Raw genomic sequence first — 25,824 nt, 5'->3', positions numbered from 1 at the left:
ACGATATAGGGTTTTTGGCTTTTACATGTTTTGGGCTTATTTTGGGCTCTGATCCAAACAAGCATGGCCCATCAAAAAGCACAAATAGCCCATTAAGCAAAAACATAACAAATCTGGCAAATGGGTCATTTCTGAACCATCCTGGACTTGGGCTTCAAGTTCTTGAGCTATCAGTCTTGGTGCTGTTATTAGGTTTGCGAAATTTTATAGTGAAGGTGCCATACATAAACCTCTTATGTGGACTGTTGGATTGAAAAATGAGGACCTCAACTATCATCTCATCTCTGTTTTTGTTAGTTGACGAAGCTATATTCTAACTACTCAAATTCGGGTGCAAGGAGACGAGTACACCGCATTAGTCAATTGGGCTAATCTACATATGCAATTATCATCTCGTTTCATTAGTTTGGGATGAACATGCATGACATTGCATGCAAAATTTTCTCTATTTTTTTAATAATGAAATTCACATTTACCCATCATTAACAATATGATGCGATACAAGTAAAATGTTCAATAATCTATGGCATTTATTTGAAAAATCATCATGACTATAATAACTCATCATTGTTGATATTTTTCATTTTTAGCTTTTCATTATTTTGCCTTTCTTTCTATCCAGTATTCATGTGGAGAAAATTCAAAGGTTAACAAGAAGAAAGAATCCATTATGGAATATGGAGAGTCCCTCCATTGAAATATTCAAAAAAACTGGTCCCACTCATGCGTTGTCTTCTTCCTTTTAGTTTTTTCCTCTTCTCCTTCCCAGGCTGCCGGTATATTGCCCAGAAATTCCTGCCAACCCGGCAATTCTGATTGACCAATAAACACAAAACAAAAGCACACTGCAGAAAAAAAGCAAGTTAAAAACACAAGGGTAAAATTGCAAAAGATGCATCATCAGTTGGACCATGTCGTTTTACTGTCCAGTGAGAAAAAGTCAGATAATTAAAGAGAATTGACATGCAGCTGGCACAGTACCCTCTCTTTCCTTTTTGGAATTCACAACCACCACTTAAAAAATTGCCCTAACGGCACCTAACAAGCTTTAGGGTTTTTGGCAATAGTGCTTGCCATTTAGTCTTGGCCACATGTTCATTATTGACCTTTACTCTTTTTTAAGCCATAATCACTGAGAAAAGGGGTCATTAAATGTCATTACATACATGTATTTACCTCTAAGTATTGGGATTAGTTGTATTAATTATGTATCACAAAATAGGGTATGTTGAGGAAGAGAGGAACAATACCATGTTTGTGATTGCTGTTTGAAGGTGAGTATAGAGAGATAGATGGCAGTAGCTGCAGCAAGCAACCTGCTTGACAGCCCAAAAGTTGTAGTGCAGAATGGACTTATTCTTTTGGTGCTACAGTAAGTTCCAAATTCTGAGCAAAGAAGTCGGCTATATGCCTCAATGCATAAAGACAACACAAAGTGCTCCTCCAAGTCTCTAAAACCCTAAACTCTGAAATGTTGATTAGACTGGCTGGCTGTGTGTGTGTGCAAGTGCAAGCAAAGGTCCAATGAAAGCTTGAGGGACAGAGAAGAGAACAACCCAGCAGCTTAAATTTAATTAGCCCATAATCAATGGCTTAATTGCATCTAAAGATGCCAAACCAAATTGCTTCAGAAGTACATATTATGGTTGGATATGACTTGCTTTCACACCCCCCATTAATATTTATTAAAATTTGAGATAAAATTAAAGGGAAATTAAAATCAGTGACATGGATGTTTTTCTTCTTATTAAAATTTGTGTTGCTAATTGGTAGTTGGTGGGCGCATTTCCCTCCCTCGTGACATGGCTTAACATGCAATGCAAGCATAATATATATTAAATAGAGTGACAATCCAATTGAACCCCAACAAGAGATGATTTTACCTAAATTATGAAACCTTCACTTCACATCTTGAAGGGAAACCAATCTCTGTTGGGGTTCAGCAGCCTGCAGCAGCAACAAAGTGTGAAAGTCTGCAGGATGCAGGAGTTGGGTTAAAAATAAAGTATGCAGGGGTGCATTTACAATGTATGTGACCCAAAAATAAAGAGACTGAGAAGTAGGGTAGGGGCTTAAACAAAGAACTAGAATTTAAGAAAGATCAAAAGCAACGAAAGTTTGAGTCCTTGTCACACAAACACAGCCCTGCAATCTCCACCACAACACCTGTCTCTCTCTCTCTCCCTCTGTGTATCTCTGTCTCTCTCTCTCTCTCTCACCTTTTCTTTTATTACACCACCCACCTCCTCCACCAGCCTACTTAATTGCCTTTATTGCTTTGCTTTTGCCCCTTCACTCTCTCTGTTCAATGTTTTCCACTATCCACACCCAATAACTTTCTCAGCACAGCTAGCCCTTCTGTTAGAGATATCAACTTTCCAAATTCACCCTCTGCACTGCGCCAGATGATTACAGTAACCCCATTTACCAGTTATGATGAATGAGCTTGTCGTTTTTTCTATTAATAAGGCAAGAAGAAACATAATTAATATAGATGTATGGGGTAGTCTATGATTATGTCAACTCCTCTCCCAGTCAAAAACAATGCCAAAAGAACAAAATAGTTCAAGAAAATTAAGATACATTTAACTTTTTGGTACTAATTATATAGTTATTTTCATAATTCAACCGCATTAATTAATATGAATGCTTCTTATTAGTCAAAGGAGGGAGGGAGAGAACACTTGAACTTTTTATAATTAAGTATTAAAGCATCTACTCAATCACTCGAGTTCTAAAAACTTTATGATTAGAGTTATGCTAAAGTGCAATGATTAACAGTTAATCATCTTTACATACGTGAACGACTGATGTAAACATTCACCTCGCGAAAGAAAACATGATTTTGTTATCTAAAAGTATAACATGAATGAATGAACATTACATACAGTTAATTAGCCATGCTCCTAATTTGAACCTTCATCTTTCCCAGATTGATTGCAGCTGTATGTCAGAAGCGTAAATTTAGTCAACTTCAGGGGCGGTTCCTGAGTTGGTTCTTCAGTCACATTCCAAGCGCTCAATCGCCAATTACCGCCACTTGTGCCTTCCACGTCAAAAGCACCATCGATAACGACGACTAGGTGTGTGCCACATCGGATACCCTGCACCCTACGGATCACGCCACGTGTCCAATATGTAATAAATAGCACCCCCATCTACCAAGCCGGTCCCGCCCTGCCGTTAATAAAGATAGAAACTTTGATTTAATTTTTTCTCTTTTCAGAGCTCATCAGACTTTAAAAGACTACACACGGTTGACAGACGGAGAAGAAGAGAGAGAAAAGACTCTCAGCCTCAACGCTCGGAGAGAGAGAGAGAGAGAGAGAGAGAGAGGGAGGGAGAGAGAGCCCTCTAATCCCCTACATTTTCAAGCTTTTTCTCCGAGCTTTCTCGGAATCCCAATTCTTCTCCGTCGCCGGAGCTTCTCTGTGCTACAAGTTCCGACTGATTTCCGGCCATTTTGGCATTTGGTGGTTCATAGATCGAACCAGCTCAGAGTTTCTTCTGTGACTTTACTCTAACTGTTTGATCTCTGCAGCTCAACTGTTTACACTGCGAAGAGATTTCTAGGGTATTTTTTGAAACACTTCACATAGCTGTGAATCTTTTGTCATTTCGACCCATTTTCGGTTTCTCTGGTTTCTCATTTGCTAATGCCGCCACTTTCTGGAGCATTAGAGTCTCTACTTTGACAGTTTGGCTCATTTTGTTCTTTTCGCACCACCAAATCTAGCCGTTGGAGAAAGTTGGCCTTTTTCTTTTGGTTTTGTTTGTGTTGAAAATCTGAGCATTTCAAGCTCACATCCAGTGATTCTGAGCTGTTTGGTCTTCTGGGTCGGTTAAATTTCTTCATGGCTTTCTAGTGTGGTCTTTTGAGCACCAAACAATGCGAGCATTTTTAAGCATGAAACCGCTGCTCGTATTATTCACCGTCTTTGTTTTAGCTCCTGTTCTTGGGAGATCTCTAAACCCATCTCTGAACGACGACGTCTTGGGGCTGATAGTGTTCAAGGCTGATATTCAAGATCCAAAAGGAAAGTTAGCAACTTGGAGCGAAGACGACGATAGCCCATGTAAATGGGATGGCGTGAAATGCCATCCAAGATCCAACAGGGTCATTGAGCTCAGTCTTGACGACTTCTCTCTTTCGGGTCATATAGGCCGAGGCCTCCTCCAGTTACAATCTCTGCGAAAGCTGTCCCTCTCCAAGAACAATCTCACCGGAAGCTTAACCCCTAATATTGCACATATCGACAACCTACGAGCACTTGACTTGAGCGAGAACAGTTTCTCTGGTCCTGTACCCGAAGACTTCTTCCGGCAATGTGGGTCTCTGAGAACGATTTCTTTGGCCAAGAACAAAATTTCCGGGAAAATTCCTGAGAGTTTGGGCTCTTGTGCGAGTCTTGCCGCAATTGACTTGTCGTTGAACCAGTTTTCGGGTTCGGTTCCAGTTGGGATTTGGTCCTTGAATGGGATTAGATCACTGGATTTGTCTAATAATTTGTTGGAAGGTGAAATTCCAAAGGCCATTGGAAGACTGAATAACTTGCGAGCAGTTAATTTGGGGAAGAATCGGTTTACTGGGCAAGTTCCAGATGGAATTGGAAGTTGCTTGCTTTTGAGGTCCATTGATCTCAGCGAGAATTCATTCTCTGGGAACCTTCCTCAGACAATGCAGAAACTTAGCCTGTGTAGCTATCTAAATCTGCACCAAAACTCATTTGCCGGAGAGATTCCTGAGTGGATTGGAGAGTTGAAGAGCCTGGAGACTTTGGACCTTTCTGGCAATCGATTTTTGGGCGAAGTTCCAAGTTCAATAGGTAATCTTCAGGCTTTAAAGGTGTTGAATTTTTCTGCAAATGGGTTCACTGGGAGCTTACCCAAGTCCATGGCTTATTGCACAAGCCTTGTGGCTTTAGATTTTAGTAAGAATTCGCTGGCGGATGAACTTCCTGCGTGGATATTCAAGGCGGGTTTAGAGGAAGTTTCACTTTCAGAGAAAAAACTAAGTGGAAGCGCAAATAGCCCTGTATCTTCCTCAATTGGAAATGCGCCTCAAAATCTGCAAGTCGTGGATTTATCCCTTAATCAATTTTCTGGTGAAATTGCATCTGACATTGGGGTCTTAAGCAGTTTACTTAGTTTGAACCTCTCCGGTAACTCTCTTGTTGGTCCTATTCCTGTGACTATTGGAGAGTTGAAGGCCCTGGACAATGTGGATTTGAGTGAGAATCGGCTCAGTGGAAGCATCCCTCTGGAAATTGGTGGGGCTTTTTCATTGAAGGAATTGAGATTGGAAAATAACCTTCTCACGGGAAAAATTCCAACTTCAATAGGGAACTGTTCTTCTCTGACCACTTTGTAAGTTCTCTTAGCTCTACAATTCATTTCTTGTCTCGTGTTTTTTTTAATTTTAACGGGTAGTTTGGGATTCACGCACGAATCCAGGTTTCATTTAAACATTTTGGATACTTGTTATTGGGAAATTCTGCATTTACCTTAACCTAGAACTGAGAACTAATTTGCACATAAAACTTTTCTTTGGCTCATTGTCGAAATGGATTCATGTGTGTTTGCACTTAAGAAGTCTACTTTTACATAGTATCTTTAAATATTATCTTTCATGTTGTAGACATTTTGGTCATACTGGGAAGTGAGAACTTCAAGTACTGCAATTTGATTTCGAAGTACAGAGATATATTTTTCTGTTGTTTGAGATTGTTTCATGTTAATGAATTGCATACTGATTTTCTGGGAAGTAATGAAGACGTGAAATCTCTTGCTGCCACTTTTGTTTGATGATAACGTGTAATACCACATTAGTCTGGATTTTTGCTATCTCCTTCTTGAAAACTAGCTCAAAGGTTTCGTTGTCACTAATTTTGTTATGGGGTTGTAATCCAAGTCCTACTCCATTTTATCATTCTAACATATTTTTCTTGTTTTTTGATATGTTCTTTCGTTTGAATTCTCCAGAATTACATCACAGAACAGACTGACTGGCCCAGTACCTGCAGCAATGGCCAAACTTACCAACTTACAAAATGTGGACTTGTCTTTCAATAACCTCACGGGAGGCCTACCCAAGCAGTTAGCCAATCTTCCCAACCTTCTTTCCTTCAATATTTCCCACAACAACCTCCAGGGTGAACTACCTGCGGGTGCCTTTTTCAATACCATCTCCCCTTCCTCTGTCTCTGGCAATCCATCTCTTTGTGGCTCTGCAGTTAATAAGTCTTGCCCAACAGTTCTTCCGAAACCCATTGTCCTCAATCCCAACTCCTCTTCTGACTCCACCACACCAGGAACATTATCTTCAAATCTTGGTCATAGAAGAATCATCCTTAGTATATCTGCACTCATTGCCATTGCTGCAGCTGCTGTCATTGTCATTGGTGTGATTGCCATCACTGTACTTAATCTCCGTGTTCGATCTTCTACAACTCATTCACCAGCAGCCCTTGCGTTATCAGCTGGGGATGATTTCAGCCATTCCCCAACAACAGATGGCAACTCCGGCAAGCTTGTCATGTTTTCAGGTGAGCCTGACTTCAGCACTGGTGCACATGCTCTACTCAACAAGGACTGTGAGCTTGGTCGTGGAGGGTTTGGAGCAGTCTATAGGACAGTTCTTCGAGATGGGCGGCCTGTTGCAATCAAGAAGCTCACTGTTTCAAGTCTTGTCAAGTCTCAAGAAGAATTTGAAAGGGAAGTTAAGAAATTGGGGAAAGTGAGGCATGATAATCTTGTGGAAATCGAAGGCTATTACTGGACTCCATCATTACAGCTCATCATATATGAATATGTCTCTGGCGGTAGTTTATATAAGCATCTTCATGATGGAGCAGGTGGAAACTTCCTGTCATGGAATGACAGGTTCAATATAATTCTTGGAACTGCGAAAAGTTTGGCTCATTTGCATCAAATGAACATAATTCACTACAACATAAAATCTAGCAATGTCCTGATCGGCAGCTCAGGCGAACCAAAAGTGGGAGACTTTGGCCTAGCAAGGTTGTTGCCAATGCTTGACCGATATGTTTTGAGCAGCAAGATCCAGAGTGCCCTTGGCTACATGGCACCAGAGTTCGCTTGTAAAACAGTAAAGATAACTGAGAAATGTGACGTGTATGGGTTTGGGGTTTTGGTTCTGGAGGTAGTCACTGGGAAGAGGCCTGTTGAGTACATGGAAGATGATGTTGTGGTTCTTTGCGACATGGTCAGAGGAGCATTAGAAGAAGGCAGAGTAGAGGAATGCATTGATGGCAGGCTCCAAGGAAATTTCCCTGCAGAAGAGGCTATTCCTGTTATGAAATTAGGCTTGATATGCACATCACAAGTGCCGTCAAACAGACCAGACATGGCGGAGGTGGTCAACATATTGGAGCTGATCAGATGTCCATCGGAAGGCCAAGAGGAGTTGTGATGAATTTAACTAATCTTAACAGATTCAGTGAAGGGATTTGCAATGGGATATCCGGCACAGAAGAATCCAGTTGGTTCCTGTCATCCGGGGGAGAAGAAAGTTTTTATTGTTGGAAGGTTTTTCTTTTCTGTATTGTTGTAGTTATTTCCTTCTATTGTGGATTTCCTGTTTATTTCTGTAGTTTCTCCTCCCATGCTACAAGTAGCTAGGTCACCAGATTCTTCTTTGCCGGGTTCCAAATTTGGGTCCCTCTCAGATATTGTCACTACTAATCTTTTGTACTCTTCCAGTTTCTGTCTTGGTCATGTTTCTTTCTAAGAGCTGATTATATTGTTGACTTCTAAAGGCTTTAGAAAGTTTTGCAAACATATCACTGAGCATACTTCTTAATCTGTTTTCTTCTGCAACTTATTATCTATATGTACTTGTTGATTGCTATCTCCTTAATGAGGCTCTTGCAGTTACTAAACCATGCATATCAAGAACCCTCCTGCAGAAAAGAAATATAGAACCAAAGAAACAATGAAAGGGCAGAATTGACTTTGAAAGACATGTATGGGGAAGGGGTTGGTGGCTGTTCTTGGCCCATGTGTTGCCAATGATGGCAATGCAAAGGCAATAAAATACAACCTGCAAGTCAAAAGTGAGTTGAGAGGCTGAGGAGACCAGAGAATCTTAGTGCCCACTTTAAGGCAAATGCATCTAAAGAGCTGAGTATAATAATGCAAAAGGAAGAAAAACCCAAAATGGTAGGGCATGCTTATATTCATATTATAAAGAGATAGAGCATCTTGAAGATAACGGATGGTGAAGCTATAAGAATATTTTACTTCACGCATGATGATGCCCTGTCGGAATAGAAGCAATCTTTTTTTATGTTATATATTATGCCACCCGTATCTTTAGGTTCTAATTTCAACTTTCTTCTAATGTCTTCTTTGTTTATTTCTCTTTAAACACTCTCCAGTGTTTTTCTCTTTCCAATGAATTGCTTGGATTGCCCATCTCCTCTTTGACATCTCACTGGCCAAAGGCACAATTGGAAAAACATAAAAATAAGGCTACCTAGTTAGATTGGCAACTAAGTCCGCATGTATGGAGAAACTCGTTTAATTCCAACGACATGACTCAGTTTTTGTACGAGTTGATTTTCCTCCTATCAATAAAATACTATCGCATTTCTCTATTATAATAATAAAAAAATAAGGCACTTCTACTAACAACTACAACGCACGGAAAAGAACACCCCGTTTCTTTAAAGGGCAGTCAAAGAATATAAATTTCCATAGCCATGTGCATAGATTGCAAAGCAATGCCAATGAGTTGTCCCTAGTGCACTCAGCCATGACTTAAAGAAATATGGTTTTGGGCCCAAGAGAAGAGAACAATAAATAAATGCATTGGCATTTGCATTATCAGCTAGCACATGGCTTCCTTGATAAATTAGAGTTTCTTTGGATATGGATTATTAATGCAGGTGAAGAAAACAAATATACACCTCTTTCTTTTTTCTTTTTTTTGGTAATATTCCCAAGTGCTTGGGTTTATATTATTATTATCTGTTGCTCTGTCCCATAATGTTTTCTTCCATTCCATGTAACCTCATCAAAAGTCAAGAATCTCACTGCCTTTGATAACATCGATTGAGCTCAAGATGCAAGGTTGTAGCTCAATGTGCATTGGTTTGGGCAGTCAAGTTAAAGACTTTGCTTCCACAAACTAACTCCCAAATGTTTAAGATTAATCAACTTACAAAAGATGGGCAGCAATGCACTGAAACGAAAGGCTGCAAAAAGCTGCTGCTTGCTTCCATTGTTTGGAGAAAATATAAAGTGAGAAGGCATTATTGAGGAGAAGCGTTGCGCATAAAGAAATCTTGTTTTGTATTTTGCTTTCATGCTTTGCTTTTGTTCAAGGACAACTTGAGAGCCCTTCAACTTTTTGTCACAGCAATTGAAAGTTTGAAACTGGAGCCTCTTGTGTTGCATTGGTAGGTGGGGCACGGCACGCACCTACCAACAACAGGTCCAAATCAACACATGCCCACTAGCAGTTTTTGCTATGATTGATTTGGTCTGGCCTCATGAGATGGCATTTGCAGCTTTCTGTTATAGTTATTATGTCAAAATTTCAGCTGTGTTCTCCAACCTGGCTCTTTTTTTTTTCATTGAGAACTGGTTTAGTATATCCAGTTTAATAGCATGATGGAATAAATCAGGATTTAATTAGTCAAATGTAATCTCTGTTAAATCCAAACATTCTGTCAGCAGACAGGATCGCATTATGAGAGGAAGCAGAAAAAAAGAAAAGGAATGTAAGTCAAATGGACTAGTTACCCAAATTGTTATATGATCTTCTCTCTGGTTTTGCACAGCAGTGAATGAATAAAGACTCAAATGTTTTCATCTCCCTCCTTGATGGGGATCAAGGTCAGGACGCAGGTCACCAACCACATACATGAGCATCGAAATCTAGGGCTAGTACAAACTCACATATATCGTAGCAAATTCATGCCACAAATAAACTCTTTCATTAATCATCAGCATCAACTTTCCTACAACTATTACATTAGCCTTATTTATAGGCTTTACAAGACTTGGACACCAAGGCTACTTGGTCCAAAAGTAAATTAGTTAATTATAAAATTACACATAAATAATTAAAGATATCATAAAACTACCTAAATAAGAAAATAACAATATATCATGAAATAACTAATTAAATGATAAATATCTATCTTGATCCACCCTATGCTCCTGCATCACTCCTGCTCTACATTTCCTTTAAACCACATTATCACTCCACCCATCTCTGCCCCAGATTGAAATTAAAAGGCCCTGAACTAGTAGATTTCCCAAATTCCATACATGCACTTAATTGCATATATGCAATTATACAGGACAGAGAGCAATCACTACCAGACAAGAACATATGCCAACACCTAAGCTGACCCTGAATGTTTGATTGTCCATATAACAGTAAGGAACCAACAACTGATTTTCTTGTTAAGAAAAACTAAACCCAAAAACAACATCCATGATTGATTGATGCGTACACAACCCGAACCAGTCATCAACCTTCAAAAGAAGATCCCTGTGTTTGATGGAATTCAGATGGCAAACAAGATATATTGAGATTAAGCATTGGCCATGTAGTTGAAGAAAAATTTCATTCACAAAATTGCCTTAAGCTAGTCTTCAACTTTCAAAATTGGCATCATAAGAGCAAGAAACAATCAGGTTGAGTGATAGATAGAAGTTCAGAAGTTCAGAAGAGGACAATCTTAAAACCACAAACACAAAAAAGGAGATTGGAAATGCATAATCCAAACAAAAGCAACTTCACTTCACCAAATGACTTTAAGAAACAGAAAAAGGGAGGGGAGAGAAAGGGGCTTGTTTGCTTGTTGAGGAAGCTTGTTAACTTTTATTGGGGCCAAGTCATGAAAACTTGGGGAGCAAGCAAACAGTATCACTACTCCTTTGGATTACCAAAATAATTAGTCATAAAACCTCTTACCTCAAACTTGGAACACATTCATAACTTTCCTGATTTATTTACCATAATAAAGAGCAAAGCATGAGTAAAATGCAAGCTGAAATCAAATCGTGAAAACACTAAAACAAAAGTTCATTCATTTCAACATCAATGTCCAAGTCAATGTCAAAGTCAAAGTCAGTGTCAATGTGAATTTTGTGATTGGTTTGGTATGTAATATATGTCTGTCTGTCGGTCTGTCTCAATGTCTTCTCCACCTCAATCCTCCTCCCACCAAAGCCTTATCCTTTCTTTTCTTTGTTTTTTTCTCCAAATACAACACCGTTTCCAACTCATTCGACATGTACCAAGATGAAGATGGGCCGCCAACTGGTCCAAATACTGAAGAGGCTCCAATCCAAGAAGAATAGTGAAGATTCAGATAATTTCGTAGTTCTACCATTTTGCAGTGGCTTAATTGAAATTAAAAGTTTTATGCTTTTAAGTCCTTTATTTTTCCTAATTTCCAACTGAGCTTCCCAGTCTCAAAGCTTTACACTTTTTTACTTCCCCAATACTCCATGTAAGCAAATACACCCCTCTGACTCTGAGAGTCTTTTTCGCCACCCAGTCACTGAGCTAAAACCCTAATTCACCTTCCCAAACCCTTAATTTCCCCTAATTGCAGTCGCCAAATTATGCCCAATTCCCCAAATTAGGGTTTTCAGTTCCCACTTCCGCCCAAAGATGTCCTCCGAAAAATTAGGTCTGGTTCCGACCCAGAACGGGCTCAACTCTCAGCTCGTTTTCCAAGACGAGAACTTGCGCTTCAATTGCGGAGCTCCGCCTCAGCGCCGGGTCGGGGATTCGGGTCCGAAGACCCGAGAGCTCAGCGGTTTCATTGACGACCGGTTTTTCGCGCCGCAAAGCGCTGATTTCCGCCCCAGCATGTATAACGAGAATCCGGACCGCCGGGAGCCACCCGAACCGCGAAACTGGAACTCGAATGGAGCCGACACGACGCCGAGCGGTGAGGGATCGGACGAGGATGACGACGACGACGACGACGAGGATGACGTGGACGATGATGATGAAGTTGATGAAGGTGACGCTGAAGTTGGAGGGCTTGTCGGAGTGGATAACAGAAACAAGGGCATTGCTAGTAATAATGGAAACAATGGGGAAGACAAAATGGGAAATGGGAAAGTTAAGCACCATAACCAGCGCCATTCTTCTTTTGGTAAGCAATATTTGCGGAAAGTTCTGAGCTTGTCATGATATAGTTTCTAATTTTGGAAACTGTCGTTGAATGCTGCTTTTCATGTTATTTATTTTATTTATTTATAATTAGGTGGGACTGTGATAGTAGGATCAAGTAGAGAGGTGTTGGTGAAAGACCATAGTGTGGGGCAGCAAATAATGAACAACAACACAAGGGCTAGTCCCAGTGATACTCAGCAAGGAAGGCTTGGAAACTATCACAATGTGGTCACAGTCGCAGAGCCAGACGGTGACATTTATTATTCTCAGTATTTGCAGGGGTCTGAGGGGTCTGGTTCTGCTCAAAAGGATTCAGTTGTGGAAAATGGATGTGGGTTTAGTGGAAGAAAGGATGTTATGTATTCGTCCGAGTCTGGAGACTCTTTGAGAGCAATTCTCTCTGATCCTGTGACGTAAGTTTTGTTTGTTCAAGTGTTGGTTATTTGGTTTTGTATTTGGTTATACTTTTCTGGATTTTTAGCTTTAACCAAGATGCTATTGGTGACTCATAGTCTTTGAGCTGTGTCGAATTGCAGGGGAGCTCTGATGGATGATGCAATGATATTGCCTTGCGGGCATTCCTTTGGAGGTAGTGGAATACAGCATGTTATTAGAATGGTGAGCTCCATTTATCTGTTATAGATGTGATTGTTTCTGTTAGTCTTTGAGAAAAGGTACTGGGTACATATTCTTGTAATGAACTGACTGGCATAGAAACTGTAAGTCCTTCATAATGGTATTTAGACTTTGAAAGTTTATGGAGATACATAATTGGGCATTGCTTTCTTTCTAGTGAGTGCAAGCTTGGCAAGATTGCTGACATATGTGCTCTGTTGTATTTTGGTTGCATATGTATATATGATTTTACATATATATCTAGTAATGTGCATAATTTTCAGTTTCTACAATTTAAAATTAAAGATAGCTACAATAGCATTGTTGTTTTGTTGATAAGACAGGATACTGTCCTTGCTTCAATTGCTTTCATTTTAAAGGGTGCAAGCAAGTTTGCAAAACTCCATTTTGCTAACTGTTGTCCGTGGGGTGGAATTCAATAAAGAGAGATACTAGTGTTAAATGATTTTACAAAGACAAAAAAAGAAGCTATAAAGTGATATTTTCACATTATTTTGTCCCTTTTGCTGGCAAATATATGTGCTACATGTGCATGTAGGATTCTATAAACCAATGCTAAGAAGATATGCCTTGTACTTGCTTTTGGTTAATTAAATTTTTTTTGGTTTTGCTTGTCAAAATTGAATTTTTATCATATTATGTTTTCAGAAAGCTTGCTATACCTGTTCTCAGTCAATTTCAGAAGATTCAATTGCCCCAAATCTCTGTAAGTCAAAAAACTTTCATCGAAGCTTTATGTCCACTTACCATTTCGAAGTTAATATCTTCTCAGCTATATGTAATGGGGACAGCCAGCAAATCATTTGCATGTGTCTTGGTTCTGTTTGTTCCATGCTGAACTTACCTATATCAGTAGCCCTGTCTCATTGGTGCTAGAAAACTTGTTGTCTGGCTTGGCATGTCTAAATATGTTGATGAAGGCTCCAAAGAAAAAGGAATTAATGTTTTTGAAATTAACTTGAGTAAGAAAGGAAAAAGAATTGGGGACAAAATGAAATCTTAAAGGAACAGAGAGAGGGGATCCGAAACCCTGGATGGGAATACTTGGGGACCAGCATTTACTGTCTTAGGGAAAGAAAAACGTTGACATTTAAGTGGGAAGATCATGGTTTGAGGCTATTATAGCTCAAGAGAAAGGACGAAAGAATAACCGTCAGATGACAAAGTGTAGTATGTTACAGAACTCACTCTAGTATTACTTATTTTGTCTTATATGTGCAGCTCTTCGAGCTGCTGTGCTGGCATTCCGCCGGGAAGAAGAGTTACAATTTTATCGCTCATCCAAAAGAAGAAGAGAAAGGTTTGACCAGGTTTGTCTTCAGAAATGGTGACATCATTAGGACACTATTATCAAAAGCTTGAGACTAAGTCCTTTTTTCTTCTCCTGTAGGAAAAGGGTGGTTACAGTGATTCAGTTCTCGTGGACACTCCGAGGGGTAGAGGTGTTCAGTTTCCATTTGTAGTGACAGACCGAGTTATTATAAAGGTTAGCAGAGCAAAGTCCCAATCTTTGGCTCTAATTCTTGTTCAATTGTTTGTTCTAACTAATAATTGGAGTGAAATGTCGCAGGGGAATAAGAGGACACCGCAGCGCTTTGTGGGGCGCGAGGCTGTTGTCACAACACAATGCTTAAATGGATGGTTAGTCATTTTCTAGTTTTCTTCCTATTTTGTATAACAATTTTAAAATTTATCAAGAAATGTTCCACCTTACATTCTTGCGTCACATTCTTTTGTCAAATGAGATGCTGACTTAGATTTGTTTTCATTGTACAAATTGCATCAACAGGTATGTGGTAAAGACATTGGATAATGCAGAGAGTGTAAAATTGCAGTACCGGTCACTTGCCAAGGTATCCGATGAACCCTCATCTAAGCCAATGTCAAGCAAGATGGGACCTAACTGGCTCTAGGCGTACATACAGAAATAGGAAATGTGAGGCCGTAATAGTTTGTTGCGTATTATGCCAAGCTATAACTAACTTTGTTGTTTAAGAAGTTTCTGTCCCTACTTAAAAGTTGTATTTCATTACAAGCAAACACGATCATATGCAGGCCTTGTAAATTATATAGAAGCCTTGTCACAGCAGCTTTGAGAAAAGGCTATAATTTAGATTGTAAAAATATGTATTCATTTTTCTTCACTTTGAGCAACGTTGTATTTAAGTCTTTGTATAAGTTTATATAAAGCATTTTTGGTCTGTGGGATCCTAGTGCGTTCCGAGTCTTCTGACTTCTGATGTTTTATGTTTTGTATAACTCAACTCAACTCAACTTAAACGTACAAGTCCATCCCAGAATGCGGCGATTGGCCTGCAACCTCATGTTTTTCCAAGTTCATGTTTTGTCATGTTTTTTGAACCGATTTTATTGATTTGGCTATTATAGAAATATCTTGCAACAAACTGTCAATTTCTGATATATCAAATCATCATCATTAGCAACAAACTGTCAAATGGATTCAAAATTCAGCCAAGAGGGAGTGAATTACAGAACCTGAAAATCAACGACTAGCAAAGGAGTAAATCTCAAGACTTTATTATTTCAACAATTGGAATTGTAACAGTCGTATTCTGCCACTCTAGATAAAGCTGACAGATTCATGACCTCCGTTTCTGATGTTACAGACTCAAAATACTGAGCAAAGCCTTATAAACCTAATCACGATTTTGCTGATTGCTCACTAGCAGGAAAAAAAAAAGGTCAACTTAATTAGACAAAGATTGAAGAGAGGAAGGACTGTAGTGAACAAGCTCAGAAACAGGGTACATTTGTCGACAAAAGAAAGTTGCATGTTGAATAAATCGAAGCCGCAGCAGCCCTGACAGCTAATGCCCTATCTGAGTTATCCAAAATATGTGATCTGCAAGACAAACATAAAGATGAATAATATAATTACAACATTTACTTTAGTTGAAAATCATTAAGTCACCATTTGACTTGTAAGCAATTTTGAGAAGAATTTGACTTCTAAACATTAAGACCATCCAGCCATTCGTGCGTTAGATCGAAGATTTATGAAAGCAAAAGTAACTACAGGAAAATTTGATGCTAATAAAAAGCTTTACCTGGGATCATTTTCAGATGTTCCCAATTGTTGACTGCCAGAAGCAGTGTTCCATTGAACAATTTGAAGGCCCTGGTCACAATGAAGCTGCATTTCTTTTACTTGGTTTGACCAACTTTCCTGAAATTTATAACCAAATATAAGAAAATTGCATGTAAATATTCAAATAAGAAAAATAAAATGCTGTGATACTATTCACAGAGCAACTTCATCTATTTAAAATGCTGTTATACTACTCACAAGTTGATCCTCTTCTTCAGAAAGTGCTTTATCCATTTGCTCAAACAACGGGTTCCATCTTGCCCGATGCATGTCTGCAATAGTACAGCTAGGAAATCCACCAGTGGAATTTTTCGTGATACAAGGATCATTCTCCTGATCAGAGGGAAACTCTTTTGATAATAATGATGGTAAATCTGTAGTTATTACATCTCGAACTCTCTTCCTACTGCGTCGCAATGCTGCAGTTACATGAATAGAGTACATGTAAGGATGTGATCCATTCCAACAAGATCCACTAGTGATTTAACAGACACAGCGTTACCTGCAAGACGTCCTTTGATGTCTTGAAGAATAAGTCCCAACCATTGAGAAGCAATGGTAGCAGCTGAAAAAGAAAGAAGGAAAAAGAAAACATACATCAGCTACCACATCCACCTTTTTCAACATGTAAGATCTCCCCCAATCATCACTTGACTACTACTTAACCCACTTTTATAAATTCATAAAACAACTCCTAAAGGCATGGCATATTTAAAGTATTAAACATTTAAGATCAAAATTTTAAATAATCACCTTTAATAGAAAGATAAGATGCTGTTTCTTCATCAGACAAAGGGCTATCATCCTCAGATGCATTAGTTGATGATGGCAACTTCAATGCTAGCGTATCTTCCTCATTTTCAAGGACAGAGTGTGACATAAACCTTCTACCGCTAAACCTATCTACTGTGGTTCGTTCACCATCTCCACCTTTGTCCTGTGGAATAAAAGATCTATTCATGGATATAGGGAACCCTCTTGTCTGCCCGCCCTCAAAGGAAGTATTTTGATGCCGACTTCCATGACAGAAATGTACTCCGGACTCATTCATATTTTGCAGGTCCTTCCTGTTCCCAATTTCACATGCTCCACTCTTCGGATGGGTTGCGTGCATGTTTCCCACACGGTCATTTTCAAGTTTTTCAAATTTTACAAGGGACTCTATGATTGAACGGACCTGTTTTCTATTTCTCACATGGTTTATAATCCCAGGGTTCAGTTCATTGAGTAGTCCACTTGGAGCAGCAATCTTTGCGAACCTGTCCACTTGTTCCCTCTTTGCACGTTCCATCTTTTTCTTGAGCTCTTCATTTTTACTTTTCTTGGTCCGTTGCTTTGGCATCGGAATGCCTCCATGAGTAGATGAGAGAAAACCATTTTGCTTCATCTCCTTCCACACTCTCATTGAATCCTTCTCTTCCAATGGCCCAGTGCAGCTCCCACACTCAGACACAGCTCTTGGCTTCAAGTGATTGGTATTTTTATAAGGGTAAAATGGATCTTGATTTTCTGGAATTGAAGCATCTTCTGCATTGAGGTCCAATCGGATGCCTTTTTCATTTACACAATTACTAGGATCCCTAAGCAAGGTGATCTTTCCAGAACTCTCAGGGCATTGCTGACTGTCGTCCTGAACTGTATTGTTGGCTAGGCACATGTCTGTATTGAGATCCAGTGGTCTAGAAGCAGGATTGACCGCTATTGATAATGTCCTACTCCATGCTTTTCCTGCTTGAGAAGCATCCAAATCCAAAGTTATAGGCACCTCAGTAACTTGAGACATCTCTTCACCACTGGATTGAAACTGACCACTTGATTCTTTGTTTTTCAAGGATTTTGTATGATGGGGATTAATTCCTGTGGCATGAAAAATAGGGCTTAGTATTGAACCCAAAACCACTCCAAATACAAACCAAAAGAACCTTTTCAATTTGAGTTTAAATAGAACGTAAATTATTTACAAAAACAAAGCAAATGTAAACCCCATGATATGAATGTCCGTAGAGCCTTGGACATCATTACCTCTGAGTAATTTTATACCTTCTCTGTTATAGTTCTAAACTACATAAACTGGGTGCACCAACGTTTTAAATAGAGTCTAAATGTAAAGCATATTTATGCAAAGAAATTGAAACTAAATATATTTAAGAAAGATTTTTCAGCGCCAAAAATGCAAAATCATATTCGATAAGGAAGACCACGTTGGACACCAAAAAATTCAATTAAAAAGAAGCCGCACAGAAACAAGAAAATTTTCAAATATTCATAGTAAATACCTTCAGACCGGCAAACAGATTCAAGATCTCGCATTTTAAGCCGCTTACGAGAACCCAAGTCACGTTCTTGTCCCAATTCAGTACTCACCCGCTTCTCCCCAACAGTCTAAAACAACCCAAAAAATAAAAAATCAGAAACCAGTGAAATGAACAAAAACTAGAGAACAAATTCCCTCAAATGCAAACTAAGCGCAGGCAAAAGAACCAACCTTTGAATCCGATCTGGGTATCGAGACCAACCCTTTTCCTGAATCACATCGGTCTTCCATAATCTTTGAACCCAATTCAAATACACCAATTTAAAAACCGACCCTTTTGCAAGAACCACTAAATCTGACTCATGGGCGCTAAAATTTGTAAACTTTTGAAACAAAAACGAAAAGGGTAAGTGTTGAAATGATGAATCTTTGGACCTCCCCGAGGGAGCAAACCAGAATGGAAGGTTGAGTTTGAGAGGGAAGAGGGGTTGGTGGGTTAGGGTTTTGAAGTTTTGTGTAGCAGATCCGTGGGAATTTTTATTATTTGATATTCAATTTGAATTTTGCAGAAAGAGAAGAGCGCGCTCTCACACTAGTACAAAGGCTGTTCGTCTAGTTTTGTTCGGCTCCTTGCTCTCTCGTGGTTTAAATTGTAATTTAGAGGAGGCTTAACAACAACAACGTGGGTACTTTCAAATTCAAACAGGTTATTCAAACACGTTGGAGGGACTTCGGTTTTTATTTTAGGCCCAAAAGGGAAAACGCCGTGCTTGTTTTTTCCCACGCGTTCTACCGTAATGCTATAGGCCTTGTTTGGTTGCCTCGAAAAAGATTTTATTTTGCCCTTGACATAATAATTACCCATATCATGCCATATTAATTTACCCTTTATTTTTTTGGACATATTCATTTACCTTGTATAAATGTGGTGATAAATTAGGAAAATTATCATCTAGTTTTCTCAAAATATTATTGTTTGAGTCTTTGTACTGAAAAGATTATTGTTCGAGTGTTCGTTCAGTACAATTTATTTTCAATAATGAATCATTATCCTAAGGTTTTTGTTTGTGTTGTATGAAAGAAGATTACAAAGTTACCAAGCAACATTATTTTGTTTCACGGATGCTAATTTAATATCAATAAAAAGTTGTTATCAAAACTGCGTAAATTGCTATGTTTTGTTGAATGTGTGGTGTCTCCATTGTGGATAAGATTTCGTAATGAGATATCATCATAAAACATAAAAACATATCAAAATCAGTCCATTATTAACTAATAAAATAAAAATAAACTCATAAATTTCTCAAGTCACCACGTACATCATGCAAATTCCTTCACACAAAGGAAAATGTCAGAGACTCCAGAGAAAGGAAGAAATAAAAAAATTGATCCACTTGTGTGTTTCAGTGAAATGCTTCCTTCTCAATGTACATATATCATCATGGTTATGAGTTGTACAATTACAGTACTGTACACCATGAATGAATTAATATGATTTAAGTGAGCATCAAATTAATCTGGTGCTCTTCTAAGTTGGTATTTTGATTTACAAATTAATTGAGTTTGGATTTAGAGTATCATTGGGCCTGGGCCTGCAGGGCCTGCAATAGCCAGCAATTCTTCAGCTGAGATTGGGCCGTCTCCCTGAAACTATTGACCCGAACCAAGCAGAAATGAGTACAGCCCAACCCCATCCCCAGCCCACAACCCGACCCGGCCTTTACTTTACTCGTCTTCAACAAGTAACACGCTGGCCCACACTCCTCCCCTTTCCCCTGCACCACTAGCCCCCATGCCCGCGTGATCCCATCTCCGTCCCTGTTCCGGTCACCTTCACCTTCATCATCATCCATGAGTTCTTCAACGAAGATAACGCCGTCAGGAAACGGCGCCACCCCACCCTCCCATTTTCGCCTGAGCACCTCCCAATTCTCTTCCTCCACCCCCTTCTCCGTTTCAATCCATGGCTTCTCGTCCCTACTGCCCTTCCCGTACACATTGACCAACAGCGGCGCTTCTCTAAGATTCTTGACGATCTCCACCACCGAATCTCTCATCCACGCGTCCAACTTCTCATACGCCGCCGCCGCCGTCTCGGCACTATTTCCTTGTCCACCGCCGCGACGCCGTTGTCGGGGCACCGCTTCCAAACTCGCCCGCGCCACCGCCAATGAATTCACTCTCGCACCCCTTGATCCGGTGCGGCTGCGGATCATCGCACCACACGGCCTCTGATTGGACGAGGGACTGCAGAGATTGTCTTGGCAAATATCGAAGCATCGACTTCCTCCGAATTGAAGGCCCAGCGATGCCATTCTCAGAGACGGAGTGCAAGAAACCGCTCACTGTCTTCTCGAAACGCTTTCTTGTGGCGGACGAAACAAAGCGATTCGATTCTCGGATTTGGATCTTTAGAAGCAGAGCCAGGTTCTTTATTGTGAATGGGTGTATAATATATAGTTGAATTGGAATTCGAAAGCTTTCTGGTTTCCGAGTGCGTTTGGAATATAAGACTGTTGAAGAAGCGTGAGGATTTGTAATTAGCTTGGGCACGAGCTCCATGGAAGGAAGAGCGTGGCGGGAGGCTTCGTGCACGAGCCTCACTCGTGGACGCGGCCTTTGAATTTGTAACGTGGCGTGTGGTCCCTTAATCAGAGCCGTTGATGTCGATGACCTTTGGTCAGATCGAGGGTGTTGGATATTTAATCGGGGTCGGCGTTGTGGCGTGCACATTTTAATCGTGGGTCGTGTGGGATGATAACATAATGGAGGGGGAGGTTGGTCCCATTTGGAGTCTGTGTGAGGACGTGGCACGTGGGTCTCGTGGAAAGTGCATGTTGTTCGGACGCTGGCTTTGCCCAGACGTCCGCTTGATATAAAGCCTGACCAATGAAGCCAGCGAGAACTGACACATCAGCAGAGCTGTATTGGGCTTTACAAATCCACGTAGACAGAGTAAATCCACCTGTATTTTGGGTGTAGTGTAATAAATTGCGCGGATGTAAAGAGTCTGCGATTGTGAACAGTGCACACCCACCTCATTTGACCTGTTCATTTTCCTTTGGCCTCAAATTGTACAAGTCTAACGTATTTCATGGACTCAAAATTTGACATAGGTTTCTATATACAAGATTATGAAGAAAAAAAAATTAAATAATTTTAATTTGATCTCTTCCTCAATGATATATTAATACAAGTGTTCTTGTTTATAATAACGTGATATCCGTATCGTTTATTGACACAATTGGATTTCATGACAAACTACTTATAATGATAATTAATATATATGGTAAAAAGCCTTGAGATGTCATTAAATCAAAGCATTTTGATTGGGGAAATTACATATAGAAAGTTCCTATCGATGAATTATTTGTCAATCAATATAAGAAAACGGTGACCATTTCTTGAAAGTAGGCTGCATGCGACTTAAAGGAAGTCGGTCAATACTCTCAAGTTGGCCCCCATGATTGACCATCGAGAAAGACTTTGAACAATCAAAGCTCACATTATGACAACTTATTACAGATAGTTATGAAGCTTAACTGGAAGGCCCATTGCTGGATATGGCATGGGTTCACGTCTTATGGGCTCGTTCTTGATGATTGGTGTCCAAGTATAATTTGTAATGAAAAGGTGAATGATGAGCAGCACTTCAACTCTGGCAAATTCTAAGCCGGGGCATATTCTAGGGCCTGCTCCAAATGGAATGTATGTGTATGGGGGATATGATGATTTATTTGAGCTCTCAAACCGCGATGGATCAAACTTGTTTGGATCTTCAAATAAGTTGCGGTCCATGTGTGTAGCAGAAGACACCCAGAAAACCTGAGATTATAATTAGTGACACTATATATTATTCACGTTTCGATAACATAACAAATATGTCGACGCTATCAGTAATATCGATGTTGTATAGAGACGATGCATTTACTTTTTTCATAAAAATACACAGTAGAAAAATACTAAGCATAATACCTTCCATCCCTTGGGGATGTGAAAGCCGTCAAAAGTAGTGTCTCTAGAAGCACATTTGAAGTTGCCAAAAACTGGAGGAGTCAATCTCATAAGCTCTTGGGCCACTCTCCATGTATGCTTCATCATTTGGATTTCACTCCATGTAAGCCTTCCCTCATCACCACTTGCTTCCACAGCCTTTACTACTTCCTTTTGCTCTGTCAGCAATTATTTAAATAAATAAAAAATACTTAGGAGGTAGTTAGTTAACCATATATATGCGCAGTTTAAGTGATTAAAAGTATTCGCAATAACACTCGAGGTTTGTTATTTGTCCAATGTTGTTTATATTAGGAAAGACAAAAGGTGATATATACCAACCCACAATCTAATAAGTTAGTGCAAGTAATTTTATGACGTGACACTAACTGAAATCTTTAATCACGAAATCGACAATTAATTAGCAAAGTTTCATTACCTTCAAGCACCTCACCAAAAGTCTTGGCGTCCGTAGAAAGATGTCTTAAAATGAGGCCGAGGAGAATTGCGGTGGTGTCATGGCTAGCAACTATGAGAGTGATGAGATTATCAAGAATCTCCTCCACTTGCAGGGGCTCGCCAGCTTCATCTCTCAGATGGAGGAAGACTGAGATGATGTCATTCTTCTGGGGGTTATTTTTGTCTTCCTCTACTCGTCGATTTTGCATGAGATTTATGAAGATCTTTGATATCCTGCCACGTGCCTGCATGGCTTTGTAAAAGATGGTCCCTGGAATGTTCAATGGAATTGCCCACAGACCCTTGGTTGCAATGGCAAAATCTTCAAGCAATGCATCTTTCTCCTGCCCTTCTGGAAGTCCAAAAAGCAAACTGCAAGTCACCTTGAATGTTATTTTCTTCATTAAACCCACCATTTGTACCAAATCTTTGCCATTGAGTTCCTGAAATTATAAATCAAAGTTAGGCAGTTATCTCTGAAAAATAAAAAAAGGATATACAACTTAATTCGGTGTTTAGAGCCAAAAATCAAGTTAACACCCTTCCTCATATACACCGTCATCTTACAAGTGTGCGTAGATGGTCAAATGCGGGCAAAAACTACAAATACAAAATTGGCAAGTGCGATATAAGCATGGAACTTAGTAATCAATTAAGAAGATAAAAATAAGTGTACGTTTTGAAGTATTTCGAATCTAAGACCTCCTAAAATTATAGTTATGTTAGCATGTTAATTAAGCTAAGTCACGTGACATTGCAATATGACATGCCAATATTTTTCAACCTAATTAACTTTTGATCATAGTAAATTACTTTTTTGAAAGTGGTTTCAAATTCAAATTACCTTAAAGAGTTGTTGTTGGACGAGAGAATCCATTTCGTCCACAAATCTCTGAATGCTTTCTGGTTTTAAGAAACTCATCAGTCCACTCCTGACAAGCTTGTGCCTAGACTCAGAAAGCTCAAAGATGCTGTGCTTTCCCAAAATCTTGGATGCAGTTTCTACTTGGTTGCCTGCAATTCCATTGTCACTTCCACTGAATACAAACCGGTTACCGGCTTGACCCGTCAAAACCACAGTCTTAGAGCCCATGAGTGAGGTCTTGAATACTGGCCCATACTTTCGGATTCGGGTTTGGATCCACTCACCCGTTTTGTCCTGTTTTTGTGCCCTGATGAAGCTTATGGACTCTCCAATCAAAGGAAGTCCAAATGAACCTGGTGGAAGCTTCTTGCCTACAACAGGAAATGAGGCTTTGAACTTGAAATAATACCCAGCAAAAATGGCTATCAGGGTCACCACAAAAACCGTGATAAATTGTATTGATGGTCCAATATTAAGCTCTGAAAGGACTTCCATTGTTAATGTTATACTTTGTCGAAGAAGATGGCATGTATTATATATGGCCTGAAGGATCGATGCAAATTAAGCCACATGTCTAACAATTTTCCTAACTAGGTATTTTTTTAATTGAGGGATTGTTCGAGAGTGCTTACTTCTGATTATAAGCGCTTTCGAACCTATAAACATTTTTTAATTTTTTCTGCCAAACATTGTGAGCTTTTGGATGTATGTTAAATTGATGTTGAAATTCTAATAAGCACACTAACTACAAGTTAATATTGTGATTTCATAGTTTAGGTATGGGAAAGTCCAAACTAGAAAGAGAGAAAAGAAAGAACCTTGCACTTGTAGTTTTGGTATGTTCCTAGAGGGTAAAGTTGTAGGTGGTTGCATTGGCCAGAGATATCAATGCAACTATGCCAATGACATTGTCCAAACTGTCACCGTTTTTGTCTTTCTTGTTTACCGTCGATAATAAGTGACGCCTTAATTGCTAATCATCGCAATGCTTTGTTTACATCACCGATGATCATCCAGTTAGAGGGCCTGCCTCAGTAGGTGACAGGATTACAATTGGCAGGATCTTCTAATATCTGAGTGGAAATCATGGCAACTTCTCAGCCCAAAGCAGTGCTATTGGGCTTTTGAAATACGAAGTTTCTCTGCAACTACATACATGAAATTCGTGAATTCAACTCAAAGATATTCGGTTAATTGTGGAGCAGCATGAACTATCCTTTTGGTAGCATCACAAGTCATTCCTCGAACTTCCCAACATGGGTGGCATATGAAAAACATAATCAAATGCAACATACCGACAACTAGTTACTAACAAACCAAAAGTTCAGAATAACATCAGGAAGTACATGTTAAATAAATCCGTCACGGACATACGGTTTTTGGTGAGAAGAGTTCCGAATAATATCAGGAAGTCCATGCTCAAAGTAGTCAGTCCTGAGTGCAGCTAAGGCAAGGATTTTGTCTCTTAGCAAACCAAGGCAATATTAAGAAAAATGTACACACCCACAGATTCTATAACAGCAGTAGTACGTACAAAAAAGAAACATTGATCCAGAAGTACTAAATGAATAACAGGTACAAGGTTAAACTAAATACATGTGTGCATAAAGAAGCATCACTGTCAAACTCAAATGCCTATCACATTGACATTGTGGATAACATGTTTTCCATCATACACAAGTACAAGAATTCTCTTTCCTTGGCCTATTTCTTTGATATCAATTTCGGTAAGCCTATTACTACCAATCATACTTCACCATATTGAATGATTATAGTCCAATTTAAGCAAACACAACCTCAACTAGCCTATTACTAGTTTCTGTAGGTGTTTTTATCAAGCATATCAAGAAGTTGATCACCAAACACTAAAGCCGAACTTCATTTTCACCTTTACGTACCTTTTCCACATTGTATCATACCCTTTTCCACATTGTACTCATTTATAAACACATCCAAAAAGTTGAAACAATAAAGTAATGTCTAAATAAGACTAAGCTATTTCTTAATTACAAATGTCAAACAAAAAACCTAATAAAAAAAGATAGGTATATTCAAAACAAACAAAAGAACCAACAATTAAAAATTAAAAAATACAAATATTTTAAGAGTTTAGCCGTGCGGCTATACTATTTAAATATTCCAAAATATGCATAGGGTATAGCCGCGCGGCTTTACGACTTCAATTTTCAAAGCTTATATTGGGCGGCTATACGATTTAAATATTCGAAAATATGTCTAGCCGACAGGCTATACTATTTAAATTTTCCAAAATATGCACAGGTTAGAGCCGTGCGGCTATACTATTTAAATATTCTAAAATACGCCAGGGTACCGCCGTC

At 39.2% G+C, this 25,824-nt stretch overlaps 5 protein-coding genes across 7 annotated transcripts; 2 read left to right on the top strand and 3 right to left on the bottom strand.

Moving 5' to 3' along the window:
• Positions 1-3,214: 3,214 nt before the first annotated feature.
• On the top strand, positions 3,215-7,800 carry LOC103332897 (leucine-rich repeat receptor-like protein kinase PXC2). The gene is made up of 2 exons (XM_008235664.2): positions 3,215-5,367; positions 5,983-7,800. Exons 1-2 carry the CDS (start codon positions 3,890-3,892, stop codon positions 7,430-7,432), a joined length of 2,928 nt encoding a protein of 975 aa, XP_008233886.2. The 5' UTR covers positions 3,215-3,889; the 3' UTR covers positions 7,433-7,800.
• A 3,375-nt stretch (positions 7,801-11,175) lies between these two features.
• Positions 11,176-15,013, top strand: LOC103332895 (U-box domain-containing protein 62-like). 3 transcript variants are annotated; one of them, XM_008235662.2, is made up of 8 exons: positions 11,176-12,149; positions 12,261-12,582; positions 12,706-12,787; positions 13,454-13,511; positions 14,027-14,115; positions 14,196-14,291; positions 14,376-14,446; positions 14,595-15,013. In XM_008235662.2, exons 1-8 carry the CDS (start codon positions 11,657-11,659, stop codon positions 14,716-14,718), a joined length of 1,335 nt encoding a protein of 444 aa, XP_008233884.2. In that variant the 5' UTR covers positions 11,176-11,656; the 3' UTR covers positions 14,719-15,013. The 3 variants fall into 3 exon arrangements, 2 of the variants coding, with proteins under 2 accessions (XP_008233884.2, XP_008233885.2); XR_016127319.1 differs by having other exon boundaries at positions 11,177-12,149; positions 14,027-14,105; XM_008235663.3 differs by having other exon boundaries at positions 11,459-12,149; positions 12,279-12,582.
• A 310-nt stretch (positions 15,014-15,323) lies between these two features.
• Positions 15,324-18,827, bottom strand: LOC103332894 (uncharacterized). The gene is made up of 7 exons (XM_008235661.2): positions 18,400-18,827; positions 18,191-18,296; positions 16,668-17,771; positions 16,417-16,479; positions 16,113-16,333; positions 15,874-15,992; positions 15,324-15,668 (listed from the first exon to the last, which is right to left on the bottom strand). The coding sequence occupies exons 1-7, from the start codon at positions 18,457-18,459 to the stop codon at positions 15,560-15,562; spliced, it is 1,782 nt and encodes a 593-aa protein (XP_008233883.2). The 5' UTR covers positions 18,460-18,827; the 3' UTR covers positions 15,324-15,559.
• Positions 18,828-19,417: 590 nt separating this feature from the next.
• Positions 19,418-20,672, bottom strand: LOC103333075 (uncharacterized). Its single transcript, XM_008235869.2, has one exon. The coding sequence runs from the start codon at positions 20,481-20,483 to the stop codon at positions 19,746-19,748; it is 738 nt and encodes a 245-aa protein (XP_008234091.2). The 5' UTR covers positions 20,484-20,672; the 3' UTR covers positions 19,418-19,745.
• Positions 20,673-21,687: 1,015 nt separating this feature from the next.
• On the bottom strand, positions 21,688-23,980 carry LOC103333074 (taxane 13-alpha-hydroxylase-like). The gene is made up of 4 exons (XM_008235868.2): positions 23,465-23,980; positions 22,601-23,063; positions 22,144-22,340; positions 21,688-21,993 (listed from the first exon to the last, which is right to left on the bottom strand). Exons 1-4 carry the CDS (start codon positions 23,978-23,980, stop codon positions 21,688-21,690), a joined length of 1,482 nt encoding a protein of 493 aa, XP_008234090.2.
• Between the last annotated feature and the right edge of the window lie 1,844 nt (positions 23,981-25,824).

Source organism: Prunus mume, linkage group LG5, assembly GCF_029339155.1.
Source record: "Prunus mume cultivar Tortuosa linkage group LG5, ASM2933915v1, whole genome shotgun sequence".
Taxonomy (NCBI): domain Eukaryota; kingdom Viridiplantae; phylum Streptophyta; class Magnoliopsida; order Rosales; family Rosaceae; genus Prunus; species Prunus mume.
This window is presented reverse-complemented; position numbering and strand designations above follow the sequence as displayed.

What these genes read in the sequence shown, in the direction of transcription:
- LOC103332897 (XM_008235664.2), top strand. Translation starts at nt 3,890, where the DNA reads ATGCGAGCATTTTTAAGCATGAAACCGCTGCTCGTATTATTCACCGTC. An exon ending in TGTTCTTCTCTGACCACTTT is followed by an intron (nt 5,368 to 5,982) that starts GTAAGTTCTCTT and finishes TGAATTCTCCAG; the next exon opens with AATTACATCACAGAACAGAC.
- LOC103332895 (XM_008235662.2), top strand. Translation starts at nt 11,657, where the DNA reads ATGTCCTCCGAAAAATTAGGTCTGGTTCCGACCCAGAACGGGCTCAAC. An exon ending in ATTCTCTCTGATCCTGTGAC is followed by an intron (nt 12,583 to 12,705) that starts GTAAGTTTTGTT and finishes GTCGAATTGCAG; the next exon opens with GGGAGCTCTGATGGATGATG. An exon ending in TTCAATTGCCCCAAATCTCT is followed by an intron (nt 13,512 to 14,026) that starts GTAAGTCAAAAA and finishes TTATATGTGCAG; the next exon opens with CTCTTCGAGCTGCTGTGCTG.
- LOC103332894 (XM_008235661.2), bottom strand. Translation starts at nt 18,459, where the DNA reads ATGGAAGACCGATGTGATTCAGGAAAAGGGTTGGTCTCGATACCCAGA. An exon ending in ATCTGTTTGCCGGTCTGAAG is followed by an intron (nt 17,772 to 18,190) that starts GTATTTACTATG and finishes TTCATGCCACAG; the next exon opens with GAATTAATCCCCATCATACA. An exon ending in CTGAAGAAGAGGATCAACTT is followed by an intron (nt 15,993 to 16,112) that starts GTGAGTAGTATA and finishes TATAAATTTCAG; the next exon opens with GAAAGTTGGTCAAACCAAGT.
- LOC103333075 (XM_008235869.2), bottom strand. Translation starts at nt 20,483, where the DNA reads ATGGCATCGCTGGGCCTTCAATTCGGAGGAAGTCGATGCTTCGATATT.
- LOC103333074 (XM_008235868.2), bottom strand. Translation starts at nt 23,980, where the DNA reads ATGGAAGTCCTTTCAGAGCTTAATATTGGACCATCAATACAATTTATC. An exon ending in TCCAACAACAACTCTTTAAG is followed by an intron (nt 23,064 to 23,464) that starts GTAATTTGAATT and finishes TTATAATTTCAG; the next exon opens with GAACTCAATGGCAAAGATTT. An exon ending in TTTTGGTGAGGTGCTTGAAG is followed by an intron (nt 22,341 to 22,600) that starts GTAATGAAACTT and finishes AATTGCTGACAG; the next exon opens with AGCAAAAGGAAGTAGTAAAG.